Genomic DNA, 11,473 nt, shown 5'->3' on the forward strand with positions numbered 1-11,473 from the left:
TTGTTACTTATTGAGTACATGGGGTCAGTTGTACTCATACTACACTTTGCACTTCGTGTGCAGATCAAGGTACTTCCAGACACGGCAGTTGCTAGATTTGTGGATTTATCTATTGGAGACTATCGAGGTAGTTGTTTGGCGTCCGCAGACCTTGTCTCTCTTTCCTTCCAGTTGTTTGTATTGTTCTATATTTTCAAACAGTATTTTTATCAGTCAGATTGTGTTGTCATTTAGATACTCATGTACTTAGTGACACCGAGTTTTTGGAGTGTATTGTATAAAGACAATATTTTGTATCAAAAGTTTGTGGGATTTACTCTTAAATTTATTATTTTGTTTTTAAACTTAAAAAAAATTGTGATTTATTGAGGTTGTCAGCCTACCTAGTATTAAGATAGGCGTCATCACGACAGCTGCGATTTTTGGGTCGTGACATTTGCATCAGTGATTAAAAGTTTTGTTAATTTATATTATACGATCTAAATATTTATTATTATTTAAAAAATTATTCAAGAATGTCGTACTTATATTTGGAGATTTTTATATAAATATTTGTCTATGCCCAATATTTAGCTGGACTATATTGGGAAAAAATAAAAAATAGCCAGATTTATAGTTGGTAAATGAAAAATAGCCACTGTTTCAAAAGTAATCGAAATTTAGCAACTTTTTCATATAAAGATAAAATCTGAACAAAAACATCCTTAAAAATCCGAAAATATTTCAGCGTAATATGCTGTAGTTTGAATTTTTACATATGAGACATAATGTGCTGGAATTTAATAATGTGTTGAAGTTACAACATAATATGCTGAAAGTTTATATGCAGGAGCTTCATAATCCCGCATAGTATGCTGGAATTTTTTGTGTGCTGGAGTTCCAACATAATATGTTAGAAGTTTCAGTAAAATAATGACTATTTTTCAATTGCCCACCCGAAAACTGGCTGGCTAGCTCGTGTTAACCACTATATTTAGTCCAGGCCCATCAATCAAAGTGCACTGCCGACAACGGGCTTTTGCCGCCTGAATCCATTCCCTTAACGGTGTCGCTTTATGTACATATAAAACCATCAGACATACCCCAAAACTGCAATCAAAACGCGAATTTCCCTTAACCTCGAGGATCCAAAAACCGATCAAATAACCGAAGCTTTGAAGATCAAAATATGGTACGTTGATCTCACAAATTTTCGTTAATTACGATTTATTCGTAGTATTTAGACTTTTTATTGATTAATTTAATTTTTGTCCAACATCTAGGGTTTATATTAGTGTTCAATATTATTTGTTCATTATTTTTTTCTTGATTGTTTTGACTTTGAGTTGCTCACAGTTATGTGTAAATATTGTAAAATACACACCGTACGGCATGTCCATAATTTCTTTTTTGAGCTGTTATATGATTAGAATCCAGTTTGGCTATATATTACTAAATATTGAGAATTTAATTACAAAAAGTCGCTTTGTAGATCTATTTAAGCATAATATCTTGATGATGAAGATGAGTTTATGTTCAATTTGGCTATTGATATATTGTTTGTAAAATTGTGATGAACCAATTTTCATTTTGGAAAAGAATATTGAGCTTTTATTTGATTAAGGTATCCAACTCTGGCTACAGAGGTGGATGTAGAGTTTAACTAATGGGTACAGCTTCTGGCTCAGACCCTGAATGTGTAAAAAAGTTCATTAAGTAAGTAGAAATAATTGACTTCGGATCCAGTAAATTAATTAGGTTGTGGTAGTATCCCGAACTCGAACCCATAAAGTTCATATCCTGGATCTGGTTCTATCTGGTTGTGTAAGTTTCACAAGGCATAGCTGTTCGTAAGCCTGGATAAAGGAGGATGGTTATGTCTAATTATAGTGAGTCCTCTGGGAATCCAGTTTTTTAATGAGTCTAATAGAGCTGAATAGATAGAGAGGATTCATATATCTCGCTGCAACTAGTTTGAGATTGAGGTGTGTTTAGTTGTTCGATTGATTGATTTGATTATTGTCTCCATCTTCTAAATTATTATTAGTTTAGGAGGTAGTATTTAATTCTAAGAAATGGGATTTAGAGGGGTCTTTTGCTACTGCTTCTTTTTCGTCTTTCCTTGAGTCGAGGGTCTATAGGAAACAATCCCTCTACCTTCTCAAGGTAGGGGTAAGGTATGTGTACGGTGGGTTTGTTATTGTTGGGGTTTAGAGGGATCTTTCAGTATAATATCTTCACAGATGAATATGAGCTCTTATATGTTTTGTGAATATGTCAAAACCTATGACATAGTCTGAATTTTCGATCCCTCCTAATTATAGGTTTGGTTCATGGGCAAAGGCAGGGGTCTGTCTGGCAGTTTACCCTCCAGAGATTTATTTATTGTTGTTGTCCTCTTTTTTTGGTGTGTGTGTGAGAGAGAGATTGTAAGAGGTCTGAGAAAGTTTTACTCATTTTATTTTTGGGTCGATTTTTTGAGAGGTAGAGGAAGCTAATATGGAGTGCGTCTCTGGCCTTCCTGTCTTCCTTAACTGTGTGGGGGACGGACATGTATCTATCCTCTTTACTTGGCCTTTCTTACCTTTTCAGTTTTTTTCATCCAATTAGATATTGTGAATTGCTCTATAATTAATAAGTAAGCTCTGTGTATTTTTTTTTGTTCTTTTGGATCTTATCAGCAGTTGTGTGATAAATAAGTGTTTGAAAGGCTGATCTTTTACTAGCTTTATCGTAGGTGCAGTAACATAATTTACAGTGCAACCCTGCACCTAATCTCCTAATAAACTTTCAGCTTGAGTTTCATTTGTCAGTTTTCCTTTTAACGCTCTAAATGTCGGTGCTAAGATGTCATTTCTTTTTCTGTTCCAGTCTTCACTTGCAGCTGCTAGGGCAGACAACTTTTACTATCCTCCAGAATGGTCTCCCAAGAAGGTAAGTAGATATAAACATTTTTGCTTGGGTGATACTTAAGAAGAAATAGAATAAATTACTTTGAAGGGCTTATAATAGGAGAAGATAGCTACAGACAAAAGCCTCTGTCTGGTGGAATGTTGGATTCAGAAAAGAGTTCTAGTTACTAATTCAGGTTTCTTTCCAGGGTTCACTGAACAAATTCAATGGTCAACATGCTCTCCGAGAGAGAGCAAGAAAGATAGACCAGGGCATTTTAATTATAAGGTACTGAACTATGAAAATTCTGTATTTTACTTGTCCTTTTGGATGCTGACGCCAAGCAGCACTATAATGGCAGAATTAGTTCTTAATGTTTTGAGCCAGTTTAGCCAGGAGATAATCTGGATGAGGAGAAAATTTGCATGTGTATTTGGATAGAAGAAATTAAAGTAATGTTTACCGTCGCATTGCATCTGATACCTATTGCCTTGGTGTCGAATGGACCTTCCAGATATCTAAAATTTTCTTTGCCTTATCCAAATAAAAAACTGAGGTTTACCTCCTTGTCAACTTCAACTTTAGGGAACATCTCACAGATTGAACTCATTTTTCAGAAAAGCATTTATATTCACACCTGGGAATTGGAAAGATCGAGTTTGAAGCATCAAGCTTTGATTGCATATTACTTATTTAAATCGAAAAAAAAGAAAAAAAAAGAGAGGCTTAGTCTGACTTGCTACCTTGGCCTTGTAATTGCTAAACCTGTTCAATTTATTAACATGATTTTATTACTTAGTCAAATGTTAGGAATTGTTTAACACATTGTGACTTCAGCTTGATGTCCTCTGATGCCTAAATTGATATTGGCAAGCATGGTGATTCAAAATGCATACTTAGAACCCAATGTTTTTGATGTATCCTGCTTGAAAACATTGTTAGTTCACTAAGTTCAATATTAGGATATGATGAAGATAGAAATCTATGCATTTACATAAAGAAGGAAAAATAGTGTGTTTGTCTTGCTGATGCATTATTTTCTTGATTAGTATTCTCATGCGTTCTTTATTTTCCAGCTCTGCTGTTATGAGCATCATCATTCACTACCCTATAATATCTTCTTCTTTATAGGTTCGAGATGCCATTCAATATCTGGTGTGGAGGATGTGAGTCGATGATTGCCAAGGGTGTGAGGTTCAATGCTGAGAAAAAGCAAGTAGGAAACTATTACTCCACAAAGGTATGATTTTGTCATGATACAGTAAATGAGATAGAAAATCCTCTCACTTGTAGCCAACTGTGCTAAATCAAATGACTCTTGGTTTTCTGTTTGCTAATTGTAATTATACTCGTGTTAGATATGGAGCTTTAGTATGAAAAGTGCATGCTGCAAGCATGAAATTGTCATTCAAACGGATCCAAAGAACTGTGAGTATGTAATTATAAGTGGAGCTCGAAAGAAGATCGAAGATTATGACGCTGAAGATGCTGAAACCTTAGTACTTCCAGTAGATGAAGGTAAGCATCATACAAGAAGTGTTTAGTGCATTTTCTTCATGCTGATTTCAGTATGCTATTGTCACTTATAGAAGCTATTGCGTTGACAGGTGAATAGAAGTCTCTGCAATTTTGTACAGTACTTTATTGTGATGCACTATAGTGATTAGGTACTGAGGAGTTTTTTAATAACTGATCTGCTTTTCTTTCAGATAAAAGTAAGCTAGTGGATCCTTTTTATCGGCTGGAGCACCAGGAGGAAGACTTGAAGAAGAAGAAAGAAGCTGAACCTTTACTTGTTCGTCTTCAGCGAGTGTCTGATACTAGACATTCAGATGATTATGCCATGAACAGGGCTCTTCGCGCCAAGCTTAGGGTATGCTTTTGTTTATGTTGGTCTTGTGCATTTTATTCTTTTTTCCTTTATCCTTGACACTGCAGTCCTTATCATCTTCTTTTGCATGTGTACAGACTCAAAAGAAAAGAGTTGCTGAAGAAGAGGCTGCTTCGAAGAAAATTGGACTTGGTATTAGGTTATTACCACCATCTGCAGAGGATGCTGCAACTGCTGCAAGTGTTAAATTTGCTCATAAGTTTGATAGGAATAGAAGGGATAAACGAGCCATTATTTACTCTGGTTCAATCTTTTCTGAATCGTCTGGTTCTTCTAAGCGGTCAGAGTTAGAATCTAAGAGGAGAAAAATAAACGCTTCTGCTGCATCAAAGTTGCTGGTTGGAGGTTTTAAGCCCTCATCATGGTCTGAAGCTGCTACTTCATCTAAGAAACAAAGGAGAATTTAGCAAAACGCTTCCCAGTGCTTTCCGCCGCCATTATTTTAGATTCTTGGTTAACCTCCCGGCTAAGTTGAGTTTAAAATTTGCTGCTTTTTACTTACAGTTAGTTTCTACCTTGTTAATCGTCCGGTAGGCAGTTGACTTACGTGTACAGAGTTATTGATTTTCCAGTGTTTCTCCTGCTTCTAACTGTGCTTGTATTTGTCAATCCGAATAAAAGAGAATTTGTATCCATCACATCAAGCTAGAGGTGTAAACAAGTCGCGGTGAGCCAGCTGTAAGGTTGTAAATCCTGTTCTAGTTTTCAGCATACCAAAACGCTTGAATGTAATTGATTTCAGTACTTGAGTAAATTTTGATTTGCGATCCAAGCGTTATATTTATAGTTGAGGGTCTATCGGAAACAGTTTCTCTGCCCTTCCTGGTAGGGGTAAGGTTGCGTACATCTTACCTTCCCCAAATCCCACTTGTGAGAAACTATAGGGTTTGTTGTTGTTGATCCAAGCATCATATTTTGCTCGATTTACAGAAAAATATACGAAGTTGAGCTGATTCTATCTACAGTAGTAGACCTTGTATCTGAATGCCTTTAAGTAAAACTATTTGGTGTTTTGACTGATTGAAAGTTGTGCATTTTTAGGATTGAAAAGTATGAAATGGATAGTAGTGAAAAGATGAAAAATATTCCTTTCTATCCGTTTCTTCACTTCACTATCAGTAAATATGATAAAGGAAGGTCGTGAAATCAGGGACCAGTTTCAGGATTAGGAGACAAGCGTGAATATCTTTGCTATACGTGTTACATACTTCTTTGGATTTCTTGAGATCTTTCTTCTAAAACAAATCTACTTTTCCATGATTGTATTGTATATTCGCCTATTATGTTCAAGCTAGTGTTAGTAGTACCCTATACTACTTATTATAAGGCCTATCCAAAAGTCTAAGCCACGTAGCTTACACTTCCAAGTCACTACGCAACCTTTTACGAATCAATTTCTAACACTCTAGGCTCATTTGGTGTCACTTCACATTTTTTTCATAAAAAACTTAATCAAAAAGTTTTACCAATTTGTACAAGAAAATATTTCCTAATCATTTTTAAAGGTTGGTTAAATAAAATATTGATGACATGTGAGAGTAATGATCTTGAGTCGAGCGAGTTTCGGAAACAATTTCTCTATAACAAGATAGGATAAGTTATGAGTACATATTATCGTCCCCAGACCTCATACTGTGGGAATACGCAGGGGCGACTAGAGGGTGAAGCCACTAAAGCGGGGGCTTTAAGCCCCAGAATTTTAGGGGCCCCAATATTTTTTTCAATTCCTATCCGATGTCCGATATTTGATTTGGGACCTTGAGTAATTCGAATTTGTATTATGTAAAGTCCATTAATTTGGGAAACGCTCCTTAGGAAATATCATATCCATCCCACTATAACTCTTCTTGTAAGGCCCCAAATTTTTCTGAAAAATATTAAGAGTTCGTTTGGACATAAGAAATTTTTTCCTTTTTTTCAAAAAAAAATTTACTTTTTTTCGAAATCAGCGTTTGTTCATAAAATTTCCAATTTTAAAAATTTTAAAAATTGAAAAAAAATATTTTTCAAAATTCACTCACAAAACTTCAAAAACAACCCAAAATTATATTTATGTCTAAACACAAAAATTTCAAATACTATTTTCACTTTAAAAAAAATTTCCCCCTATTTTGGAGTTTTACAATTCTTATGTCCAAACGCCCACTAAATATTTCAAAGTAGAAAAATAAAATATTTTATATAAAGAAAGATTACATTTATCATCAGAAAATTAGTAATACACTTTTAAACTCCGTTTTTATTTTTTTTTATTTTTTCTCAGGTTTCTATCATTGTAACAGGTATATTGAAACATCAAAAAATTATTCTGATATAAAGTTATCAACTTCTTGAATCAGGTTGTATTACTTAAGATCAATACTGTTACGTGAAAGATTAAATGGTTTATGTAAAAAAAAAAAAAAAATCTTTATTCTGAAAAATCTAGAAAAAAATTCAAATAAAATTATATAATATTTCTTTTTATTTTTAAAATAAGGTGCCTTATTAAAGTTTGACTTTAGACCACCAAACTTGTTAGCCTCCCTTGAAAATACGCTGAGTATGTTATTGTTATGTGAAGTAATGAAAAGTAGGAAAGAGCATGTGTTCTTTTTTCCTCTTTTCTAGTTGAGCTATGGTCGATCTTCATCGTTATCTATCATACTCCACTTTCGTTATATGGGAACACTCTTTTTGTCTACTATTAGTCTCTGAAAATATATAAATGCATGCTAGTATAGAACTTTCACATAGTGCGTTACCATATCTATATTTTGTGCTTCTGATATTTAACCTTCCAATTTTCAGTTGTGGATGTCTAAATATGTAGTGACCACATTAATTGGTTAAGTCACTTTTTTTTTTTTGAAAAATTCTCAGGAAAATCAATTGTCGCTATCTTTCGGGCGCGCACTGAATAACCTGTTCACTATGCAATAGCTCGTAAATCACACAACAGATATAGATCGCACTAAGCAAGCTCGGTGCGACGAGCTCCGAACGAGCTCCGACGAAAGAGACGAGCTCCGACGAAGGAGGCTTGTAATGTGCATCTCTATATCTATAACATATATATATATATATATATATGGACGATTCATCATTCATTTCACCCACAGTAAAAAGAGAAGTAAAAATGCACTTTACTGCTCAAAGGATTACGACAATATAGACAAAGTAGGCCAACAATCCTCCCAACTAAAGATTTTACACTCTTCAGTGACTTCTCTACAATTTTTTCAAAAAGTTACTAGATAATTATCTGGCCCCAGCAATATTTCAATAATACTTTTACTCAAGTCTGAAATAGTAAACGATAAAAATAGAAAGTTATTTTTCTTAAGATAGCACATGAATAAGAGCCGTTTTGCAGCAATATTTCGTTACCACAATATGTGACACAACAATGGAAACGTTCTTAAATGATGATCTTAAATAGTATATTCAAATACACACAAATAATACAGATTCTTGAGTTTCCCCAATTGCAGTAACAATTAACCTTTGATAGAACATGTTGCAGCAGTGTTGCTTCTGTATTCTACCAAATATCAACTTTAAGAATTGAATAGTTGTTCCAAGCAGAATCCATTTTGGTGAAAAAACATAAATGCTTCATAATTCTATCAAGAATTATTCTATATACACCGACAATATAAAGATATAATTACTACCAGTGTAATTTAACATATTATATCATGTTAGTTGTACTTGCGTTACTACTTCACTAATGAGTGCTTATCATATAAACTTATATGTAATTACTTTGTATGCGACCTCAATTGTGTATAAAACTTAAATTTATCTATCAATTATTGCTTTTCAAGGAATTTAAAGCAGGTTGCACACTGAATGTACACTACTTTTTCTTGTTATACTTCTCTGAGTCCAAAGTGTCAGAAGGTGAAATTTTGTGCGAAGAAAAAGGCACAAAGTTAAAATAAAAGTGTTTTATAATGGTTGGTGGAGTTAAAAAGAGGTTTTTTGCCTTTCTTGGTCCATGAAGTTTTGTGTCCTTGTTTAGGGGAATTAAGTAATAAGCAAAAACTATACTACACTGTGTGTAGGACATGCTGAACAGGAACATGAGATGCCTAGGTCCAATGGTGTTTATGATTCGATTTGGTTCGATTTTTTTCTAATAAAAAATTAAATCAATTAAGTCGGTTCTTCAAATATTGAAACCAAACCAATTAAGTCGGTTTTTTATCGATTCGGTTTTGGTCGGCTTTTCGGTTTTTTATCAGTTTTTTTCTTAAATATGAGACATACACAACCAAACACATATTTCGGAGACTACATTTGCAATATAACACTATCAAATCAATTGATCTTTGAGAAATCTATCATTTACCAAGATATATTGATGATAATTAAATCAACTACTGATGAATAATTTAAATACTCAATTAAAAATCGATTATTTTTAACATGAAATAAATTCTTGTACTTAGCGAAAGAAAACTACCAATCAAACTAGAATGTAAAGGCAAAGAATTAGATTATTATAATAGCAAAAAACTAGACTAAAAATATAAACGACTAATATGTACCATAAAATTTTAGAAACTTTATATAAAAATATACATATATATATGTGTGTAATAATAAATTTAAATACATACTTCTATAGTCGGTTTGTATATAGTTGTAATAATAAATTTAAACAGCTACTTCTGTAGTCGGTTTGGTTCGGGTTTTTTCGGTTATTTTTTGATTAAAACCAAAACCAAACCAAATTTGATCGGTGTTTAAAATTCAAAACAAAAACCAAACCAAACCTAAAAAGTATCGATTTTTTGGTCGGTTTTTCGATTTTTTATGAACACCCCTACCTAGGGGTGTTCACGATTTTACGGAAAACCGATCCAAACCAAAATTCGAACCAAATCGATTAAGTAAACCAATATTTTTTTTATTTGAATTGGTTTTGATTTTAAATTTTAAAAATCGGTAATATTTGGTTTGGTTTTGGTTATATTATAAAAAATTAAAAAATAAATCGAACCAAACCGATAAATTATATATATAATTTAATAATTATTTATATATAGTATCATATTTTTTTAAAATAATTTTAAATATTTTATGCATTTCAATTATTATTTTGAATTTTGGTTTATCCTACTTATCACTTAAAAGATTGCATAAGCCCAAAACAATAGGAATCAACCAATTTTCTTTTCCTTACGAGATTCTAATTCTCTTAGGGATTTTTACCCTCCTATATTACGTATGAAACTTTATTACCATCTCTAATCAACTTTTAACTTAATTACATGGCCATATATAATTTACCAATTATATACAAATTAGTTTTAAATGAGTATCCATTTATATTAGTAATTGAATAAGGAATCAATTATTTCTCATTCATATTCTCTCTTGCGCTCTCTCTCTCTGTCTCTCTCTCTCTCCCCCGTCTCTCTCTCCGTCTCTCTATCTCTCTTTCTCTGTTCTTTCCCTAATTTTTCTTTCTTTGATGTTCTCTACTTTTTATCCTTTCATGTTGTATATAGTTTTAATGAAATTCATCAATGGATTTCAATCATTTTATTATAGAGTTTTAACTTAGCAATTTTCTTTCATGTTGCACAATTGGTGTTCAAATTGAAATTGTCAATCAATAAATTTTGAAGGTGTTTGACTTTCCACCATTGACAGCTATTAAAAAGTTTTGAAACTTTGAATTCGAATTTGAGTTTTTAAAAACCATTATTTATTTGGATTGAGTGTTGTTGCAAGCAATTGGGAATATTGTGTGGAGTTTATATCTCAATTTTGAGGGTGTTTGGTGAAGATTAAACTTAATTTTGGTTGAATTTCAGATTAAAACTCGAAGAAGAAGAAGAAGAAGAAGAAGAAGAAGAAGAAGAAGAAGAAGAACACATGACATACAATATACTTACGAAATTGTATTAAAGTTGTATTATAATTGTATGTAAGTTGTATTCTGTTGAAGTTATATATATTTTTTATTTGAATGTTGTATGAAAATTGAAAAATAGTTGTATAATATATGAATTGTTGTATAAAATTTATATTTATATTATAAATACTATCTATTTACATAAAGTTGTTGATATGTATCAAAATTGTCTTAAAAGAGGAAATTTTGATTGACATTTCAGAGAGGAAGGAGAACACATCACATACAAAATATATACAAAATACATACAAAAGACATATTGTATAAAATTTGTATGAAAATTCTATTTAAGTTGTATGATGTTGTAGTTGAATTTAATTGGGTAAAATAATGTATGAAAGTTGTAGATAAGTTACAAATAAATTTTATACTATATAATTAGCTATATAAAATTTATTTTTATTTTATATATTATTGTAGATGTATCAAATTTGTATAAAATTTATTTTTAATTTTTATGTTGTTATACCATAAATTTGTATATTGCTGCTATCACTTAATCCTAGACAACTAACCGGGTCAATTTCATTTTCTGTATGCGATAATATTAGATTTGTTTCGGGATAAACATGTATTCATACTGCTAGGTGATGATCATTGCTCTTCTTTCCCTTTAGCTTTATAGCAAGGAGCAAATAAGTAACTAAACTAAAAGGAGTACACGCCCAAAAAGTAGGACTTTAACTACAAATTCTTACCCGGGAGGACTTTTATTGGACTAAAAGCCAATTGTTATCTCAAACTTTGTATAAAAAGAAAAAGAGCTTGTTGATAATTGAAGTGTTTTATATCTTCCACTT

General features: G+C 32.2%; 1 protein-coding gene across 1 annotated transcript; it reads left to right on the plus strand.

Annotated features, from left to right (window-relative positions):
* Positions 1 to 1,031: 1,031 nt before the first annotated feature.
* LOC104096410 (uncharacterized) lies at positions 1,032 to 5,534 on the plus strand. Its single transcript, XM_009602771.4, has 7 exons — positions 1,032 to 1,171; positions 2,851 to 2,913; positions 3,080 to 3,159; positions 4,003 to 4,111; positions 4,230 to 4,389; positions 4,581 to 4,744; positions 4,840 to 5,534. The coding sequence occupies exons 1-7, from the start codon at positions 1,169 to 1,171 to the stop codon at positions 5,167 to 5,169; spliced, it is 909 nt and encodes a 302-aa protein (XP_009601066.1). The 5' UTR covers positions 1,032 to 1,168; the 3' UTR covers positions 5,170 to 5,534.
* Positions 5,535 to 11,473: the final 5,939 nt, after the last annotated feature.

This window comes from Nicotiana tomentosiformis, chromosome 10 (assembly GCF_000390325.3).
Source record: "Nicotiana tomentosiformis chromosome 10, ASM39032v3, whole genome shotgun sequence".
Taxonomy (NCBI): domain Eukaryota; kingdom Viridiplantae; phylum Streptophyta; class Magnoliopsida; order Solanales; family Solanaceae; genus Nicotiana; species Nicotiana tomentosiformis.